This window comes from Mustela putorius, unplaced genomic scaffold (genome assembly GCF_011764305.1).
Source record: "Mustela putorius furo isolate JIRA1106 unplaced genomic scaffold, ASM1176430v1.1 tig00000430_pilon_pilon_pilon, whole genome shotgun sequence".
NCBI classification, from domain to species: Eukaryota; Metazoa; Chordata; class Mammalia; order Carnivora; family Mustelidae; genus Mustela; species Mustela putorius.
In genome coordinates this window covers 21,301,896-21,324,326 of record NW_025421377.1, presented here as the reverse complement: position 1 = coordinate 21,324,326, position 22,431 = coordinate 21,301,896, and the positions used below count along the sequence as shown (strand labels likewise).

At 39.1% G+C, this 22,431-nt stretch overlaps 1 protein-coding gene across 1 annotated transcript in view; it reads left to right on the top strand.

Moving 5' to 3' along the window:
• The first annotated feature begins 8,815 nt into the window (after positions 1-8,815).
• GC (GC vitamin D binding protein) overlaps positions 8,816-22,431 on the top strand; it is a 31,369-nt gene continuing 17,753 nt past the window's right edge. Inside the window, exons 1-3 of the mRNA XM_004766298.3 lie at positions 8,816-8,995; positions 19,867-19,936; positions 20,519-20,651. Of these exons, the coding sequence (XP_004766355.1) occupies positions 8,938-8,995; positions 19,867-19,936; positions 20,519-20,651 (261 nt within the window). The 5' untranslated portion in view covers positions 8,816-8,937. The remainder of the gene's footprint in view (positions 8,996-19,866; positions 19,937-20,518; positions 20,652-22,431) is intronic.

The following is a 22,431-nucleotide window of genomic DNA, read 5'->3' as shown; positions in this document are numbered from 1 at the left end:
ACAAAAGCAATAAAAGACAGTGTTTGGAGGGGTTCAGTCCCTCCAAGGTACAGGGACTTGGAAAATACTTCATGCTTTTCACTCATCTACCCTAATAAAAGGCAAAATAAATCTCACACAAGTTTAAGATGAAGTTGGCCAGTAATTGAAGTTCCAAAACTGAAAAAAAAAAAAAAGTCAAATCTTTATAGGAATATAATGGAATGCAGGTTTTTTAATAACATATTCAATAATGTCCTACATATGAAAAGAAACAGAAAAACGTCACTGATAATCCAGATAAAAATCAGTCAATAGAAACCAACTCTGAGATGGCCCACACATGCTTTTTAGTATACCAAGACTATAAAGCAGCTTATATTAATATGAAGGAAGATTTAAAGAATATGTTTGAAGAATTAAAAGCAAATATGGTCTTAAATGAACAGAAACGTAATAGTAAAATAGAAACTATAAAAAGATTTTAGGGGGAGAGTCAAGATGGTGGAAGAGTAGCAGACTGAGATGACATCAGGTTGCAGGAGTTCAGCTAGACAGTTATCAAACCATTTTGAACACCTACAAACCCAACAAGAGATTAAAGAGAAGAGCAGCAGTTCTAGAAACAGAAAATCGACCACTTTCTGAAAGGTAAGACATGCAGAGTAGTGAATCTGAAGTGATGAGAAGCTAGACCGCAGGGGGAGGGGCCACGTCCTGGCAAGCACTGGAGCAATGGAGCACAAAATCCTAACTTTTAGAAGTCTGCTCCACCGAGGGACATCACTCCAGAGGCTAAGCAGGGGTGGGGTCCCCGAGGACAGTGTGGTCTCAGGTCCCCCGGGGTCACAGAAGGATGAGGGGTGTCTGACTGTAGCAGAGCTCACAGGTATCAGAGCAGGAAAGCTGACTTTACAGACAGAGGTGAGGACTGAGCTCTCAGCTCAGGGTTACCTTAAACTGTGATCTGTGGCACAATTGGATCACTACTCATTGAGCAGGGACCCCACAACTTGCAGATCCAGGGAGACCTATCTTCCTCCACTGGATGAGCAGTTGGCAGGAATCTGCTGGGTTTAGAGAGTCCAAATGGGGCTGTGTGCCAGAGACAGAAATGCTTGGTCACAGGCTGGGTGAGCTCGGAGCGCGGCTGGAGAACAGGGAGACAGGAGTGATGGGGTGCTTTTCTCTGAAGGTGCACTGAGGAGTGAGGCCTCAAGCTCTTAGCTCCTCTAGGCCAGAGATTGGGAGGCCGCCACTTTTCTTTTCATTCCCATCCTCCAGAGCTCTACAGAAAGCATTCAGGGAACAAAAGCTCCTGAGAGCAAAACCAAGCAGATTACTTAGCCCAGCCCCTGGCAAGGGTGGTGCAATTCCACCTTGGGTAAAGACATTTGAGAATCACTACAACAGGCCCCTCTCCCCAGAAGATCAGCAAGAAGATCCAGCCAAGACCAAGCTCATTGATAAAGGAGAACAGTGGAATTCCAGAGGAGGGGACAGCAAAGAATGGAATTTATGTCTTTCTCCCCATGATTCTTTAGTCTTACAAAGTTAATAAATTAAAAAAAAAATTTCTTATTCTAATTTTTTTTTAATTTTTTATTTTTTTTAAATGTTTCTTTTTTTTTTTTTAAAGATTTTATTTATTTGACAGAGAGAGATCACAAGTAGGCAGAGAAGCAGACAGAGAGAGAGATAGGAGAAAGCAGGCTCCCTGCTGAGCAGAGAGCCCGATGCGGAACTCGATCCCAGGACCCTGAGATCATGACCTGAGCCGAAGGCAGCGGCTTAACCCACTGAGCCACCCAGGTGCCCTAATTATTTATTTTTTATAAACATATATTTTTATCCCCAGGAGTACAGGTCTGTGAATCACCAGGTTTACACACTTCACAGCACTCACCAAAGCACATACCCTCCCCAATGTCCATAATACCACCCCCTTCTCCCAAACGCCCTCACCCCAGCAACCCTCAGTTTGTTTTGTGAGATTAAGAGTCACTTATGGTTTGTCTCCCTCCCAATCCCCTCTTCTTTCATTTATTCTTCTCGTACCCACTTAAGCCCCCATGTTGCATCACCACTTCCTCATATCAGGGAGATCATATGATAGTTGTCTTTCTCTGCTTGACTTATTTCGCTAAGCATGATACGCTCTAGTTCCATCCATGTTGTCGCAAATGGCAAGATTTCATTTCTTTTGATGGCTGCATAGTATTCCGTTGTGTTTATATACCACATCTTCTTGATCCATTCATCTGTTGATGGACATCTAGGTTCTTTCCATAGTTTGGCTATTGTGGACATTGCTGCTATAAACATTCGAGTACACGTGCCCCTTTGGATCACTACGTTTGTATCCTTAGGGTAAATAGCCAATAGTGCAATTGCTGGGTCATAGGGCAGTTCTATTTTCAACATTTTGAGGAACCTCCATGCTGTTTTCCAGAGAGGTTGCACCAGCTTGCATTCCCACCAACAGTGTAGGAGGGTTCCCCTTTCTCCGCATCCTCGCCAGCATCTGTCATTTCCTGACTTGTTGATTTTAGCCATTCTGACTGGTGTGAGGTGATATCGCATTGTGGTTTTGATTTGTATTTCCCTGATGCCGAGTGATATGGAGCACTTTTTCATGTGTCTGTTGGCCATCTGGATGTCTTCTTTGCAGAAATGTCTGTTCGTGTCCTCTTCCCATTTCTTGATTGGATTATTTGTTCTTTGGGTGTTGAGCTTGCTAAGTTCTTTATAGATTCTGGACACTAGTCCTTTATCTGATATGTCGTTTGCAAATATCTTCTCCCATTCTGTCAGTTGTCTTTTGATTTTGTGAACTGTTTCCTTTGCTGTGCAAAAGCTTTTGATCTTGATGAAATCCCAATAGTTCATTTTTGCCCTTGCTTCCCTTGCCTTTTGCGTTGTTCCTAGGAAGATGTTGCTGCGGCTGAGGTCGAAGAGGTTGCTGCCTGTGTTCTCCTCAAGGATTTTGATGGATTCCTTTCGCACATTGAGGTCCTTCATCCACTTTGAGTCTATTTTCGTGTGTGGTGTAAGGAAATGGTCCAATTTCATTTTTCTGCATGTGGCTGTCACACCCAAAACCATAAGATACCTATAAATAAACCTAACCAAAGAGGCAAAGAATCTTTACTCAGAAAACTATAAAGTTCTCATGAATGAAATTAAGTAAGACACAAAGAAATGAAAAAACATTCTATGCTCATGGGTTGGAAGAACAAATATTATGAAAATGTCTATGCAGCCTAAAGCAATCTACACATTTAATGCAATCCCTATCAAAATACCATCAACTTTTTTCATAGAACAAATAATCCTAAAATTTATATGGAACCAGTAAAGACACCGAATAGCCAGAGGAATATTGAAAAAGAAAACCAAAGTTGGTGGCATCACAATTCCAGACTTCAAGCTCTCTTACAAAGCTGTAATCATCAAAACAGTATGTATTAGCACAAAAACAAACACATAGATCAATGGAACAGAATGGAGAGCCCAGAAATAAATCCTCAATTCTATGGTCAACTAATCTTTGACAAAGCAGGAAAGAATGTCCAGTGGAAAAAAGACAGTCTCTTCAATGGATGGTGTTGGGAAAATTGGACAGCCATATGCAGAAGAATGACACTGGACCATGTCCTCACACCACAGACAAAAATAGACTTAAAATGGATGAAAGACTTCATGTAAGCCAGGAATCCATCAAAATCCTTGAGGAAAACACAGGCAGCAACTTCTTCAGCTTCAGCTACAGCAATTTCTTCCTAAAAATATCCATAAAGGCAAGGGAAGCAAGGGTAAAAATGAACTATTGGGACTTCATCAAGATCGAAAGTTTTTGCACAGCAAAGGAAATAGTCAACAAAACCAAAAGACAACTGACAGAATGAGAGAAGATATTTACAAATGACATATCAGATAAAGGGCCAGTATCCAAAATCTATAAAGAACTCATCAAACTCAATACCCAAAGAACAAAGAATCCAATTAAGAAATGGGCAGAAGATGTGAACATATATTTCTGCAAAGAAGACACATGAAAAAGTGCTCAACATCACTTAGCATCAGGGAAATACAAATCAAAACCACAGTGAGATATCACCTCATACCAGTCAGAATGGCTAAAATTAACAAGTCAGGAAATAATAAGTGTTGGCAAGGATGTGGAGAAAGGGGAACCCTCCTACACTGTTGGTGAGAATGCAAGCTGGTATAGCCACTCTAGAAGATAGTATGGAGGTTCCTTATAAAGTTGAAAACAGAGCTACCCTATGACTCAGCAATCATACTACTGGTTATTTACCATAAAGATACAAATGTAGGGGTGCCTGGGTGGCTGGGTTAAAGCCTCATCATGACCCAAAGGGGCACGTGCACCAGAATGTTTATAGCAACACTGTCCACAATAGCCAAACTATGGAAAGAGCTTAGATGTCTATCAACAGATGAATGGTTAAAGAAGAAGTGGTGTATATATATGATGGAATACTATGCAGCCATCAAAAAATGAAATCTTGCCATTTGCAATGACATGGATGGAATTAGAGGATATTATGCTAAGTGAAATAAGTCAACCAGAGAAAGGCAAATATCATATGATCTCACTGATATGAGGAATTTGAGCAACAAGGCAGAGGATCATAGGGGAAGGGAGGTCAAAATGAAATAAGATGAAACCAGAGAGGGAGACAAAGCATAAGAGACTCAATCTCAGAAAACAAACTGAGGGTTGCTGGAGGAGGGGGTCTAGGAGGGGTGAGGTGGCTGGGTGTTGGACATTAGGGAGGGTAGGTGCCATGGTGAGAAAAAATAAAAATTTAAAAATTTAAAAATAAGTACATAAAAATAAAAAATTAAATTAAAAAAAGAAATAAGTCACTCAGAAAGACAAATACCATATGATTTCACTCATATGTGGAATTTAAGAAACAAGCAAAGAGGGGTAAGAAAAGACAAACCAAGAAACAGACTCTTAACTACAGAGAACAAACTGATGGTGACCCAGAGGGGCAGTGGGTGGGGACATGGGTGAAGGCGGTGATAGGGATTAAGGAGTGCACTTGTGATGAGCACTGGGTGATGTATGGAAGTGCAGAATCACTATACTGTACACCTGAAACTAATATAACACTACATGTTAACTATACTAGAATTAAAAGAATTAGGGGGGGGGGAAGTACCAGTGATGCCCTCAATGGCTCAGTCAGTTAAGCATCTGACTTTGACTCAGGTCATGATCTCAGGGTCCCAGAACTAAGCCCCTCATCAAGCTCCCCATTCAGCAGGGTGTCTGCTTCTCTCTCTCTGCCCCTCCTGCTGCTCATGTGCTCTCTCAAATAAAATCTTAAAAAAAAAAAAAAGTACCCTACAATGTAGATCATGTTCTATTTCTGCTCTGCTCATGAACTTAAAGGATAATACCTATGTTATGCAACTAACATCCATCTCATGAGGTCATTCTTCAGGGCAAGTTACTGACACCACACTTTAATAGCATAGAGGGAATCTGAATCACAAGAACACCCTAGAAAATAAAATCACTTTGAAGGTAATTTCTACTTTTATGCTATAATGGAAGAGTTACCAAGCAGCCTATAGCAGCATAGAGGCGTTCAAAAAACAGCTTTGGTAAACTGTGTATGATCTAAGAGTTAACAAAAAAAAGAGAACATAATAGGAAAAGAACTAAAGATGGACTTGGTCTCACAATTTTGCCTAGAACTAGCCTGCTTAGATTAAAAAAAAAAAAAAAAAATCTACATTTCTTCTAAAGCCAATGGCAAGATATACAGAGACTACTTCAATTCTTTTTTTTTTTTTCAAGATTTTATTTTTAAGGGGTGCCTGGGTGGCCCAATCAGTTAAGTGTCTGCCTTAAGCTCAGGTCACAATCCCAGAGTCCTGGGATTGAGCCCTGCATCGGGGTCCCTGCTCAACAGAGAGCCTGCTTCTCCCTCTCCGTCTGCTATTCCCCCTGCTGTGTTCACTCTCTCTGTGTCAAATAAATAAAATCTTTTTTAAGTATTCTCTACAGCCAACATGGGGCTGGAATTTACAACCCTGAAATACAGAGTTTCATGTTCTATCAACTGAGCCAGCCAAGAGTCCTATTTCAATTCTTCACAAGCAAGACAACTCCTTGCCCTCCTCCCGCTTATTTAATAATTATCTTTAAAAATATATTTCAATAATAAATTTAAGTTGCCATAACTGCTACTGTAACACTTCAGATGAACTAGTCATTTCAACATGAAACTTCTCGTTTAAGCCAATTAGGATATTGTTTTTTCCCAAATTTTGAACCATTGCAAGCAATCAACATTTGAAAGATTAAGGAAACTTACAGAAATAAGACAGAGCAAAGATTCATATGTTTAGCTACTAGCATGTGAGAGCTAATTTTCAGTTAGTAAGATACTCAACCAAGAGAAGGCATTTGGCAGCTTGTGTAGACAGATTTCTCAAGAGGAGACCTAAACGAGATGTTGCAATTCTTGCTACATGTAATTTGTCCTTAAACAGAAATGGTAGAGGCTATTGCAAAAGCAGAGATAAAGTCATCTTTTTAAGTGCAAGAACAGGCTGATCTTAAACCCTGTAGCAAGTTTAATGGGAAACCATCTACTTTATCTTTGAATGAACTAATCAAAAGAGGACTAAAATACTGTTAAATTAAAAATTATAAGAATACATATGTTGTGTTATCTTAAAAATGGAAATTAATCTGTCAGTTATTCTCAGCTCTGGGTTTCTTTATTTTTAGACTCTTTGGTCCTCATTAACAGTTGATTTCCAAATAACTCACAGTAAGCCTAAAACATTGTTTAATTAACTTACAAAGTAAACTCGTAGTTTAGCCAAAAGAAAAGTTTAGAAGTTTTTTGGTAGGCAGAAATTTAACCTTTGAACAGTATTGGGTTGGTTCTTGAACAGCAAGACTATCTTCCCAGGCTGCCTCTTGCAAGGTTTATAGTATCTTTTCATATCCTTTACCACATAGATTTCTACTGGCCTTACAGAGGTAACTAAACCAGATCAAAGTAGAGATCTTTTTCCAACTAACTGGATTCCATTTTCTTAACCTAAAACCCCACTATTTTCAATATAGAAGGGGGATCAGGCTAAAAATGTAATCGCTTTGTGCAGCTTACTAGGATTTGGTTGGAATCTGCCCATGCAATTAATCCTTAGCTACTAAATGGATACCGAAATTCTAGCTCATTTGTCTGTGATGGTCCTAAGTCCGAGATACAGGGCTGGCTTTAAATGTTCCACAGAGTTCCAGTGACCCTCTTGGTTTGGAGAACCCATGAAGAAATTGAACAATAACTAGAATAAGAGCAATAACTAACACCAACAACAGTAATAGATAACATTAATGTTATCTCTTTGTGTTTGATGTAACAGTAAACCCTGTGCATAGATTATCTCCATTAAGCTCACAGCAATTTTGTGACAATACTAGAGTTACCACCATTTTACATAGGAGAAAAATAAGGCTTAGACAAAACTTCCCATGGTTACACAGCCCATAAGAGCTGAATATGGATCTGGTTTCAGAGCTTGTACACTAATCCTAACCTGACCCTGTTTCTGGGAAAGAGGGCTGCTGCAAGACCCAGGCACTGACCTGATTCCCATGAGGAGATGAAAAACTGTGCCACTCTGGGCAAGTTACAAAACATACCTGGGACTTGGTTCCCTCTTCTGTAAAATGCTCCTTCTTCAGCATTCCACAAGGGCACTGTGAGCTCTCCAGTTATACTAGCCCATAATATACTTATTTTCTAGAATTCAGGTAAAATTTTTTAAAAAGCTTTGAGAGAGAGAGCACAAGCCAGAGGGAAGGGTATAGGAAGAGGGAGAAGCCTACTCCTTGCTCAGCAGGGACATGACCCTCTCACTTCCCCAACTCAGGGCTCAGTCCCAGGACCTTAAGATCATGACCTGAGCCTGAAGCAGACACAACAAACTGAGCCACACAGGCGCCCCCATAGAAAGAACTTTCAATAACCTCTGGGGAATCCAAGATTTGCAACTAGCTTTTGTGACTTGGGGCAAGTCATTTAGCACCACCATCCTAGCTATCTGCCCCAATCAATGGTTATTTTTAATATGTATTAAAATAGGAGCGCCTGGGTGGCTCAGTCATTCAGTATCTGACTTTAGCTCAGGTCATAAACTTGAGGTCCTGGAATCGAGTCCTGCATTGGGCTCCTCACTCTGTGGAGCGTCTACTTCCCTCTCTCTCTCTGCCCTTCCAACCGCCCATGCTTAGTCTGTCTCTCTCATAAATAAATATCTTTAAAAGTATGTATTAAAATATGTCAGTGCCTCAAAGAGTAAGATAGCACATACAGTACTATCCTACCATCTTCAATAAAATTGTAGATCATTAAGATTATGGAACTAGGAAACTGATAAATTGGCTTCTCATCCCCATCTACCTTAGGATTTAAAAATATTTACTCTTCAATATTTTAAGGTAATCCTTATTTGTAGTAAATTTGAAGAAAAGCAGTCCAGTAGAGAAATCTCCAGTTTCCCATTTATATATGAGAAGGGTAGGGAGAGTCCAAAGATATAACCCTCCAAGGGGGCGAGGGGAGGGATGTGTACTAGTTAATATATTAAATCAATCTTCGTAAATAGCAGCAGTGGGAAAAAAAATTCTATGTATTCCTTGACTCTTGTGCAGGTTGACAAAGTTAATGATTAAAATCTCCTACATTCCCCCCTGCTAGAGTGTCTATTTGCCTTGATAGATATTATTTTATCTCTTTTGGGCCAAGGATGACTGCCCTTGCTTCTGTGTGGAGATTAATAATTGATTAGTTCACAGTCAGGAATCTCAGTAAAAGGAAATTGGTTACTTTGGGCTGTTACTTTGTACTGGGTCACCTACAGGAGACAGGGTGCTGCAGAACTGCCGGCAAGAAAATGAAGGGGATCCTGGTTCTTCTGCTTGCTGTAGCATGGGTGCATGCTCTAGAAAGAGGTAAGACATTCCAGTGGTACAATCACTTATGAGACTTTTTACTAATCTTATTTTCCATTACTATTTTTAAAAATTCTACCAAAAAGTGAAGAACAGAGAGTTGGTAAGCTTTGTGAAGGATAATGGTAGAATCAAAGAGGTACCAATCTGAGCTCAAATGGGGCATATAGCATTGAATTGGAATTTTCAAGGAATCAAGAACCACATAAAAGAAAAAAAATCTTTGTTTTTTAACTATCCTTCCCTGTTTTGAAAATGAAGATCTAGAGCGAATCACTTGAAATTAGGAATTTTTTCGTGGCTAAAAGATAATGCAAATGGAAACTGTAGTCTACCACTGAGCATTTCCCTGCCCCCCAGACTTCAAAAATTTATTGTCTTTGAGAGCATGGTATGCCGTATCAATGATGCATGAAGTCAGCTAAGATCCTTGATCCTCTTTAAGGAATTCTGTGTATGTATAATACTTGAAAACGTACTATAGTTTCTAAAAGATCCCACACAAAAGAATTTAATAAGATATGAAACATGACTATCAAAACAAGCATATTTTTCACTAATGTTCTTCAAATGGTGTCTTCATTTCTGAGAAATGTTTAAAAACTTATAAATGATACAAGCTAAAATATGTGAAGCATACAACTTTATGAGAAGTTCCCAAAGTACAAAATTCAGAAGCTTTTCCTTTTCTGGCTGATTCTTCAATGCTTATAAGGAAATCTGCATTGGTCTCGCTTTGGCAAACTAAAACGTCCATCTACTGTTCTCAGTGAAGAGTCTCACCCAAGTCACAGGGTAATATCCATATCGGTAATCTATCTAACCAGTAGAAGATGTGTATCCCAGAAATCGTTGGTTACCAACGGTGACGTGACTAACCTTATTGCTCTTCTTTTTACATTCATTCTTCCTTGATCTTTTGTCCCTGAAGTTCTTTGGCATTTTAAGTTACTCACTTATAGATTCTTAGCAAGCTATGGGTCCTAATGTTGAGACTACAAGTCTGAGATATAAATAAAATAAATGGCGTCCTTTACAAGACCTCTCGATAGGCTAAGTCCAAAGAAACCCTGAAAGCTTACTCTTACAGATCTGAACCTGGAAAATTCTACTGAAATATATTCAGATAAAGATCACTGAAACAGAAGATCTAGGAGTAACTAGGTCCTGGGATTGTGTGTGGACCCATAGCATAGGGCATGAGTCATTTTGAACTAGTGACTCAGTTAAGTGTATGTTGGCTTCACCACAGGGGATTACAAACGTCCTCTGGAAAGCAGGGGTCTGCACCCTCTGTTTGGACACCATTCAGCACTGTCTCACACTCTAATGAAATGGATATTAAAAACTACAATTCATCTTTCTTAAAGATCTGAACCTCAAGGTCAACTTCAGTCAGATTACCTAGGTGCTACAGGCCGGATGATATTCTGAGATATAAAATACATCTGTAAGTACCACCTGTCCAATATTTGGGAAGAGTAGTCCTGACACATTAGTCCTCTATTCGATAATGCATAAGCATGACCCAAATGACCAAGCCAATGATTTACCTGGAATGTAGGTGTACAGTCTCCTGGAAGAAAGTTACAAAGTACCCAGATTCAAGGAATTGAGAGGAGGCTTGACTAGTAGGGGATGGGTTTGGGTTGCAGTTCTCTCTGCCTGTTCTAGCTCTAGAGAGCAGACCAATAGTCCATAGTACATATCTAGAACACCTTTTTGAAAGTCTGTTTCATTCAAGTCTCCTCTTGGAAAAAAAACTTTCTATGACCAACATATTTAAGAACTAGGCCATACATTAGTGTTTCTTGGTCGGTTTACAGTCAAGGGCTTTGTTATCCTAAAGGCCCTGAGAAGTCCTATAAGAAGGAAATCTTATTTCACCCAGTTTCTCAAACACATGGGTTCATTCCTAAAATGTCCTTGGGAAAGGAAGGGTTCTTTGGGAAACATCAGATTTAAGATGGATACCACTATAGTTTAACATGGATATCAGCTCCAGTCAGGCCAGTCTTCTCTTAACAAATGGCCCTGGAGATTCAGTTCACAAGCCCTTGAGTACATCTTGGGAGAGAGGGACTTTACGAAATATGCCACACATCTGGATGGGGTCTAGGAAAATGTCCAGTTTAGCTACCCCATGAGAGACAAGCGGTCCATGTGTACCAGTTGCCTCTCCACTCAACTTCTTTCCTCAGGACTGAGATCTAAAATGGATCTTTCCCTGTTCCCAACGAAGCAGCAGGAAGGCAGCTAACACAGCTACAGGATCACTAAGGAAATGATGCTACAGGAAACACAATTCTGCATTTTATATGAGCAAGTGGCCATAACAGGATATTTATTATGAACAATTTTATTTTCTTTTTTGCTTTAAGGCACTCATTCTCTGCATGCATATCCTTACTAGATGGGATACCAAAGAGCAAGAAGAACCTAAGTCCTTTGGGTTGGTGGGTGAGCTGCATTTTCCTTCTCCCACTCGCCTGCCAGAACAGCCCCAGGTTATATGGGTTATCCCAGTCTCCCCGATCACCAATGAATCTCTGTTTCTCTTTGCTACAAGTTGCCCCTTCATCAGCAGTCATACTAAAAACAAGTTGTCCTCAGTTTGGTTCAGGGACATTAGCTGTACAGTGTGCAGGAGAAGTAGACATCTTTGTTTTCCCCAGAGAGGTCTTTATATCCTCTCTGCCAAACCTATATAATGGTTAATTGAGGGGGTGACCTAGGATAAGAAATCTACAGGATGAAAAGGCAGCCCTGCAAAGATCTAGAAGCATGCTTCACACTGAAGGAATGGAGATATAAAAGTCCCAGGAACAAGCAGGGCCTGATTCAAAATCACAAAGAAGCCAGGGCCAAAGCACAGAAGAGACTTAGCCAGGAAGAAGGAGGAGGAGGAGCTGAAGTCAGAGAGATCACTTCATCAAAGGCCATATTAAGCTCCCTGGAAATCAAAAGTAATGTGACACCCCACTGTTGTAAGGTGGAATGCCAGGTATGCCTTCACAAGCGTGTGCAGAGTGAAGGCATAAGTATGCATGCTTTTAAAGGCCATGAGATTAATCTAGGAGTAAGAGATGAAGAATCTTTAAGAGGCATTGATTACCCTTCTCCCTAGGTTATCTATGGCCACTTAACCTCTATATTCTGCCCATAGCTACCCTGCTCTCTTTCCCCCAGGTTCCCTCTGCTTCAGCAACAGACCTCTACACTCACCCACGCACTATGTGCTCTGCACTTAAGGGGCTTGCACTAACTCCCCCTCCTCTTAGAGCCCTGACACCCCTGAGATCCATGTGGCTCTCTTCCTCACCTCCTTCATGTGTCTGCTCCAAGTTCATGTACAGAAGAAGCTTCCCTGTCCAACCCATCTCAAATAGCACCGACCGCTTCATTTTTCTCTATCCCCTTACCCTGCTTTATATTTTTCTTAGTATTCATCACCTTACCTGATCACCAGCTATTTACTATAACAAATATAAAACGTACACCCTAAGCTCCATGAGGTCAAAGTGTTTATTTTTTTCCTTAATTCTCAGTTTTAAAATACTACATGCCAGGTATTTCATGTTCAATAGATTTTTTTTTTGTAAAAAAATCAAAGTTAGGATTGTTAGAGTACTGATCTCAAAAGATAGTTTTAAGTATTTAAGGAAAATTAAATTTCAATTAAAATACCTAATAGACATCCTGGAAGTAGTAAACTCGAAGATAATTATAAAAATAAGATTTATGAAGTATCCACTATGAAACATTGGTCTTAGAGTCCATGCACTGAATAGAAAATACTCACAAGGTTCTAAAATGTTCAAGATAATTTAAATAGATTTATTTCATCATTATAACACCTTGACCAACTCAGTACTATTATCCCCACTTTAAAAGTGAGGATCTGTAGGAGAGAGGAGTCAGTAGCTTATTTAAGGAAACTAAACTAACAAGTAGCAGAATCAGAATTTTACAGAGATTAATTATGTTTACAAAGACACTGCTCACCATCATGACTTTGCTGCCTCTCACGGGACAGAGATCTCAACAATCTTTCACTAGTACAAGAACAGGGGAGAAAACCAGTTCACTAGCACCAGTTTAAGGGAAATTAAGTGAAATTCATGGTCATCCCTAACTGATCCAAACTCTAGTTCATCCGTACTCCATGGACCTGGCTCTGTCTTCTAGTCCCCTTATTTTCCCAGTACCTTGAAATCATTTTTGTCCAATCCCATAGAGACTTCCTAGATTTTACTGTATCCATTTTTGCTGTATCTATATCCAATCATTTCCACATTCTATCAATTTCAGTCCCGAAATACATCAGCTTTACCCAGAGCCCTTTACTACAGAAAGCTCCTCAGTATTCCCTTGGCTTCTCTCCTTTACCCTCCTATTTGTATCTAGCTCAAGGCCTGTGAACACTACTTCTGACATCCACTACATTTCCACATCCCGTCTTTGTCCAGATCCTTGTTCCCCTTCACCTAACTACTGTAATGGCTTCTTAATCAAATCCCATCTCTTCCCCAATTCATATTAAGATACACTACAAAACCTGGTAAACTGGTAACTGGGATCCAAAAGATGGACTATATCAAAGTCAGGATCACTACTGAGAGGTTAATGAACTGATGAGTTTGAGCATATACAACGGACTGGTAGGATTCCAGGGTTCATTTGTCTGATACAAATCCACCACACTTCTGGTGTCTGTTTAGAGTCAACTGACAGTGACTTGAGGCTTAAATAAGAATATATGGTAAGTACAATGAGGGCCCTCCAAAATGGTCTACATCTAAGGCCCAGAAGCTGTGAATAGGGTAGGATACATTGCAAAAGGGAATTAAGTTTGCAGATTAAAAAAAAAGAAAGAAAGAAAGAAAGAAAAAAGGAATCAGCTGGCTTTCAAACAGAAAAATAATGTCAGATTATCTGGGTGGGGTCAGTGTAATCACAAGGTACTTTAAAGTGGAAGAGAATCTGGGGCACCTGGGTAGCTCAGTGGGTTAAGCCTCTGCTTTCAGCTCAAGTCATGATCCCAGGGTCCTGGAATCAAGACCCACATAGGGCTCTCTGCTCAGCAGGGAGCCTGCTTCCCTTCCTCTCTCTCTGCCTATTTGTGGTCTCTGTTTGTCAAATAAATAAATAAAAATCTTAAAAAAAAAAAAAAGTAGAAGAGAATCAGAACAGAGGAAGGTGTGACTAAGGAAAAAAGAGGCAAAATTCCTGACTTTGAAGATGGAGAGGAGGGTCTGGACTTAAGAAATGTAGGCCAGCCCTAGAAACTGGAAGAGGCAAGGAAACAGATAATCTCCTTGAGCCTCCAAGAAGAGCACCGTCCTACTGACACTGACTTGAGCCCAATGAAACCTCTGCCAGAACTCTAAGGTAGTAAATTTGTTTTGATTAAACAACTAAATTTGTAGTAATTTGTTACAGTAGCAATAAAAATCTAGTACAGTAGGTTTCTGGTTCCTGTGACAAGATGAAACTTCCCAGAGAAAAGAAGCAGTGAGCCAAGGCATCTCAGTGTTGACAGGCTACCATTCTATTTGCCAGATCCGGTAAGAGTTCGCCAGATGACTGGGGTGCATGTTAACTCATTTCCCTGCTCTCTGGGAGTTTTCTATTTTTATTTCTCTTCCATATTCTAACCAGAAAGTAATTTAAGCTACCACCGGCAAGAAGGACTGTGGGAAAAAAAAAAAAAAATCTCAGGATATCCATATCACAAGATTATAGAATCTGATAATGTATATCATCATTAAATTTTGCTATAAAAAGTTGTTAACACAGGGTGTTTATCACATTAGGCAGGAGAGATGCTAAGCATTTTTACTTAGATTAACATATTTCATAGAACAGCCTTATGAAAAAGGTACTACTGACTATCTTAAATCCAAGATTATTTTCCTTGAATTCCCCTACAGGAATATATTTCAATAGATACCCCATTAGCTAGAAAGTAAAACTTTGACTATCAAACATGTGTTAAAGTCCACATTTTGATTTCCTTATTGGGCTTTTTTTTTTTTTTTTCAAGCAGACTTGTGGTTCACTACCATTAGATCACTCTTCAAGTTGTTCTCTCCACACAAAACACTTCTTCCAATGCATCTACTCCTGTTAAAATCCTGCCCATTATTCATGACCCACTTCAAGTAATAGCTTTCTAAAAGCCCTCTTCATTCTGAGGTGTGGATTACTCTGTTTCAATCTCCTCTATGGCAATGAGCACTATTGGTGTTACATGTTTCTCTCTACCAGACTTCAATTCCTTAAGGATTGGTGGCTTCAGAGTTTCTTGCAGGGTACCTTTTTGTTCTTATATCTCTTTTTTATTTTTTTATTTTTATTTTTATTTATTTTTAAATTTATTTTCAGTGTTCGAGAATTCATTGTTTATGAACCACATCTAGTGCTCCATGCAATACGTGCCTCCATAATACCCATCACCAGCCTCACCCAACCTCCCACCCCCCACCCCTCCAAAACCCTCAGATTGTTTTTCAGAGTCCACAGTCTTTCATCGTTCATGTCCCCCTCCAATTTCCCCCCAAATATGCTGATCTTTTCTGACAGATGAGTCTATAAGCATACAATGGAAAAGAAAATGCCAAAGGGATGAAATTACAAAAAATACAGAATGCCCAGCAGAGCTCTTAAAGACCATAATTTTCCAGAACACAATAGGAAAAGAGCAACTTAATACAGTTTCTAGCATTCTATATAAGCATTTATTAAATCAACGTTATTTAGGATATAGCCGTTGTTCCTGGTATATAACAGCTTTTGTAAGGGACCAAAATGATTTTAGAAAAATATTCTAACAGTGGCTAAAGCATTTAAAAATACACCATCTTTTTTTTAAGCAAAGTTTGCACCAAGATGGTAGTATCTTACTTCTATCACACTAGATTGAAAGTTCCATGAGGGCAGAAATAAGTCTATTTTGCTATTCATTTATATTCAATACTGAACCCAATACCTGCTACAGGTCTTCAAAATATATCTGTTGCATGTATGAATATCATTATCTGTGTTGAGAGGAAATGAAGCAATAAAAACTTCCTGAAAATAAATCAAGTTTTCAAAAGTCTAGAATTAGACACCACTTACCAGAATATTTCACAATACAGATAGAAATGGGACAGACTATTGCAAAAATGAAATTTGTAAACATTGAGTGCTGAGGGGTCACTTAATGTGACAATGATTTCACCAGTCACTGAGATTATGCCAATATTTACCTGGCCCATATCAAAGTTCAGATTGCTTTCTTTACAACCACATGGAACATTAAAGAACAGACTATGTCGTTTACAATTCATTCTAGATAGGATTTAATTCTATGAATCAAAGAGAATTCAAACAGTATGAAAACATTTAGCAATACTCCATGGAATAAGGAATCCACTTGTAATAATCACATCGAAATTAACTTCAGTACTTGTTTTTTGGACCATGAGAAAATGATGAACATATTTACTTGGACTTAGAAGCTATAGATCTTGGTAGATAAATAAGTGGGAAAAAAAAGTTTTAAACAGAAACATACTGAGTATTCTACCTGAAAGATACACAGTACAACAGCTTCCTCTACAGGTTATTTCTTTAAGAGCTTTTTACCCTTATGTTTTAATTCTACACTTTCTCAGTGACTTTCTTCCCAGCTTCCTTCTTTGCTTCTATCAAGCCCAAGGCTGAATTTTCAGCAAAAATCGATCCCAAACAACTTTAAGTCATTAGTTGATCAAGTTTCCACACTTTGATGCTGTTATTTTGCATTCTAACTAAAGCAGTATCTAACACCAGTTGATTCTAAGGCATTTTAGTGCAAACACCAGTTAATTTAATTAAAGCTATTGAACAGAATAATCTGTGGGATCTACTGATACTACATTCACATGTTTTCCCATTCCTATAACATATTGAAACTTCTTTTTTGGTCAAGTTAGAAATCTGACCCTAGAAGTCTAGAAACAAAATATTTTTTTAAATGTTCATCAGAGGTGCATCATTTGAATACTGGCTCTCACTTTTCATGTTATTGATTGTTTGCAATCAAAGTAACAAAAATGACCTCTTTTTATAGGGAAAGTTTATTAAACAGAGTTAGCTCCTCTGCATTAAAAAGAGAAAAGCTTTTGTTGGAGCTATCTTTTGTGGTTTAAAACACAGTAAGCTTTGGCGGGGAGGGGTGTCCATATAATTTATAATTTCTAAAAGGAATTATTTTGTAAACTTTCGGATGTGATCTCAGAGATCATGAAGACCCAATCTGGTACTACATTCAAGAATCTTTAATACTTATGGTTATTTAAATTCCACTTGATTATTTCCAGGGCAAAACAAATTCACCTGTTTAAAAAGTGGTTCATCATATATGAGTCACGGCTATAAAAACAATTCTCACACATTGAACTAAAATCTAACATCCAGCTATTTTTCCTAGTTCTACATTAAGAACAACATAAAACAACTCTATGGACATCCTAATGGCACATTCTTCCTTATAGGAGGACCGCTCTCACCTAAGTTCTTTCCTCATGCCCGAATCGCTGGTCTCATTGGATACCGTTAATGATTAGTGGAAGTTTTTGGCCCTCTTTGACCTTTGGAAACAGTGACAACATCCAACCTTGTAAACTAGTCGATACATTTCAGAAAATGTACGAGATGTGAATGCCCTCAGCTGTAACAGGCTCATTCCAAGTAGTTCTTCATACTCCGCTGTTAACGTTAACAATCCCACTGTCTTGTCCTACTTTTCAAGATAACATGACATTTGATCCTGCAGTTTCCTTCCCACCCTTTAGGGTTTTGATGGAATTTGTAATAACGAGCTCGCTCAAAGTGCTGCTCAAGAATGTCTTCGTCCCTCGACTCTGACTCTTTCCACCTCAGTAATATACTTTGAGCTGTCCACCTGAAAGATGGAGGGGGAACTGCTTCCTCCACTTTTGCCATTAAGTCTAACACATCCTAAAGGGAACCTTCTCAAAAGGAAAAAGAACAAAAATACAAGAACAAAAAATTTTTCCCCAGCTTGTATTCAAGCACCACCACCTCTATTCCAAACCATCAAATACCACTTTCTTCCCTGGCTTCCTTATGTTCATGCTTTCAAAGATGGAACTGTGAGAGGCAAGGTCATGCCCAGTGTCAAAGTCATGACAGAAGCTGCCATTATGTCACCTGAGATGGATGGCTTAACATTTAAATTCCAGGAAAAATAACTTATTCAAATCTTAACACACCAGAAACTGGGCCATTTATATATTTCTTACATTTTTTTCCCCAAAAGCTGTATCATGAAATGTTGGAATGTTTCCTAGACTTGCTTGCAAAAGTGATACATCAGGAAATAACCCCACAGACGGCTTCTACACACTCACCCTGTTTTATTAGGTAGTAGGTATGCTGAATGAGTGGGACTTAATAAAAAAGTCATCTCCTCCTGTGGGACCTATCGCTTCCCAACCATTTGAACAGACCCAAGAGAAGGTTCAGTGATATTTCCGTTCACTTAAAAAGGTCTTCTGGTCCTTTTGAACCTCAAAATAACTACCTCCTAACAGTCCTGGGGGAATGTCTGGTTTGTATAATAGTCAAACATTTGCAAGTTGTTTTGAAGTTGAAGCTACTCACCCCATATCAGTCCTGTTGCCTGTGGCAGCAACAAGAGACACATACACTTTACTTCTGTTCCCTCTTCCTTCCTCCCATTCTCTAGACTAGTTTTTACCTTTTCCAAGGTTAACATAGGGCAGGGAGAAGTCAGCAGGAGAGATAAGCAGCAGAAACATTAATTCAAGGGACATTTTTGTGAGAGAGTGTTTCCCCTGCTTATGGGAGATATTCCAGGTTGATTTTTTTTTTCCTTTATGGTTTCTTTGTAGCACTCTTTCCTATCATTTCTGGGATCTCTCACATCCAGCCACACCTTCAGATTTCAAGTTGTCACCTTTGCACAGAGATGTACACTGTTGGCAGCCAACTGCCCTCTAGACAGCTCAGCCCCACCCCAAAATTAAGACCACTCCAGGCCAGCTTACTCTCCTGCTTGATCTACATTAGGCCCACAGGTCACAATAAAGCTGCCCAAACAAAGCTTTCTCCTTTGCTATTCCAGGCCACGTCACCAACCCCTTCCTCTAGCATTCTCTAGTCTGAACCAGACACCTGTCATCATTCCCAGACTCCAGAAGTCACCTACCAGGGTCTGCATGTTTTCCTTTAAGTCTTTTGCTGTGCTTAAAGTGAGGGGAAGCTCTCTCCACCCAATCATCCAAACCCACAACACAGGCAAATTATTTTTTGGAGAAAGAGGTCAAATTTCCATTTTTCCCCCTCAGCTGAATCCTTACCACTCCTGGATAGAAATCAGAGGTGGATAATGGAGTTACTGTGGCAACACGAGTTCACATACATCCTTTAAAGTTCTGCATCAGGTGGGGCTAGCTCTCCACTAAGTATGTGTGTAGACATACTCTTCATTTTTTCTTTTTATTATTTCTTTTAAGACTTGGGTGACATGGATACAAAGAAGGGAAGGATAAAACATTTCCATCTTAGCATTATTGTAAAGAAGGGGCCTATGAGAAAGATTGCCATGTCAAGGGTTCTGACTTCATTTGACTTTTCTACTTTGAGTATTAGTGCTTTTGTTCTGCTGTCTGTCACAGTTTATAGTAGGCCATAAAATTCATCTGTAAGAAAATAGTTAAAAAGGCAAGCAAAAATGAAAATATATAGAGAGAAAAATGCCACTTTCACCTTTGATGAATCCTGTAGAAGACTTATACATACAATGGAGCAGTCATCAAGAAGGAAAAGATATAGATTTTTCTATTTCTTATTCCTAGGCCGAGATTATGAAAAGGATAAAGTTTGTAAAGAACTTGCCAACCTGGGAAAAGATGATTTCGCATCCTTGTAAGTATGAGGTGTTTGCTCATGCTTTTGGATACTGGACCTTGATCTACTTGACCTTGAATGAAACCACGTCTAAGGAAACTTCAACTCAGCATGCTGAACTGTTCTCTGCTCATTTTAAAAGGATAGAACCCAAACTCAGTGTGGGCATGGACATGAGGCCAGTGGGGGACATTCAAAGTTTCTAGTTGAATTATTGTTACTAGTGTCTAAGAATTTGTTTGCAGTAAGTTTATTAAGAGTTAAGAGAACAAGCACAGTTTTCTCAGGTAAATGAGAATGCAAAGAGTATATAGAAGGACCGTGGCGAACAAAGACAAGATACAGAATGGGTCCTACTAGGGAGGCTTGAGAGAGGAAAGAACAGGAGGCTGCTCAGATAAAACCCCAAATCCAACTTCCATTTCACAAGAGAAGTTTGCCTAGAACAAAAACTAAGTTTCAAAGGCCAACCTCCTTTTCTTTTCACTAATCAAGGTGTGCAATATTCTTGTTAAAGACTGAACAAATTTCATGTTTTAATTTGTGCAAATTTGAAATTTTTAAAAATTCTATATATATTGGCTTTTTTTTTCCCCTCAGATCAATGGTCTTATATAGCAGAAAGTTTCCCAGTGGCACATTTGAACAGATCAGTCAGCTTGTGAAAGAAGTTGTCTCCTTGACAGAAACCTGCTGCGCCGAAGGGGCTGACCCCGACTGCTATGACCGCAGGGTAGGTTCACATGGCTGGCCATGTCCACGGTGGCCCAGAGAAAGAAGCCAGGATAGGCTTTTCTTCCATATCTTCGAGAAATCTTAGCAACTCCACCTACTCCAAGTTTGAGATACTTATAAAGCCCATTTCCCTCAGAGCCCAGACTTATTCTAATGTAATGAATCAGTTTGGCCATCAGTCCTACAAGGTTCAAATAGGAAAACTGAGAAATAGATTAATTCATGAACCTCCTGTAATAATATATTGTTTCTCTTAAAAGCCTACTCCTACGCATCCATCTGTCATGTTAAGACTGGTACCAAATGCCCCCAGAATAATTTGGTTTCACCTCAAATTATTTGGGGGTTCAAAATTTGCCCTATAATCATGTACCAGACTCTCCCTTGAAGTGCATATGCAAAAGTTAAAGTGCTGAAGTGACACGGTTCAATACTATGCAACCATCAAAAAAACCAAAATCTTGCCATTTGCCATGATGTGGATGGAACTAGAGGCTATATTAGGCTAAGACAAATAAGTCAATCAGAGAAAGACAATTACACTTTCCTATTTCCTGTTCTTTCCTCTCTGATCCCCTGACCACAGAAAATCTCCAGGTTTATAGAGACAGATCATAATGAAACAGAGATGGTACTGCCTTTTTTTAAACACCTTCTATTTGTTCAAAGCATTTTTAAAAACATGTTGACTCTTTTCGAACTTTTTTTTTTTTTTTGCAAGGAGGTAATTAAAAAAAAAAAGATTTTCTAGGGAAAGAAATGGAAAAGAAATTCACTGAAAAAAGAGATAAAGATTAAAGAAAAGAGTTCCTAGGAATTCCGAAGTTCTGAGAGTCTGATGGAAAGTTGGTGTGGGAGAGGAGGAAAGGCTTAGGTTTGGTTTAAATAACTAATTCATCATGTTGCTTTCCTTCATTTATAGGAAAGAACCTTAGAAGTTTTGTTTTTTTAAAAAATGACTAACTTCTAGAATAAATATAAGGATGTCAAGGCACTTTTGCCCAAGGAAATCCCCAGATAATTTTTATATGGGGACAATTTCCATTCTACATTTATTCCAATTATCAAATTCTTTCCAAGAAGAACATTTTGCTACTCCAGTTGCTTTGGCAGTGCCCTTACCATGGGTTTCACCTGCCCATGGGCTGGCAGTGCACCAGTGAGGAGGCAGTAAATTATTAATTGCCCTGGTGGTTTTTAAGCTATGCATGTCAGCATAAACTTTGAGGCTTTGGGAAACAGCTCCTTAGGCCTCCTCTTTGACTTAATGAATCAGAATTTCTACATCGTACACCCCAGACACCTAATTTTATACATAATGATGCTGATGCAAAAACAGGCTCATGAACCACTGAGCAAGAGAATGTCAACAAATGAAGACTAACACAGTCCAGAATTAAGAGACTGTTCATTTAGTAAAAGGAGGTGCTCCTTCTCATTGGGGTATTTGCAGCAGAAAGTAGGTGGGAGATCATATCAGAATCACCAGTGGAGCTTTTTCAAATGACCTCCCTTAATATCCCCCTAGCGCAACATGGAGCTAAAGGATACAACCTCTAATGGCTACAAGCACGGTCCACTTGTTAGTGAAGGTTCTGTTTCTATCCCAGTGAGCCCTTTATTACCCCAAGACCCTGTATTTGCCTATAACTCTGCAAATTGTCATGTTGACAAGACATCCAATGAAGCTTTTGGCATGGAAGGTTTGTTACTAATGAGAATTTTTAAACTTAATACTAAGATGACATATTGAATGGAGAACTAAGAGCCTGGAATCT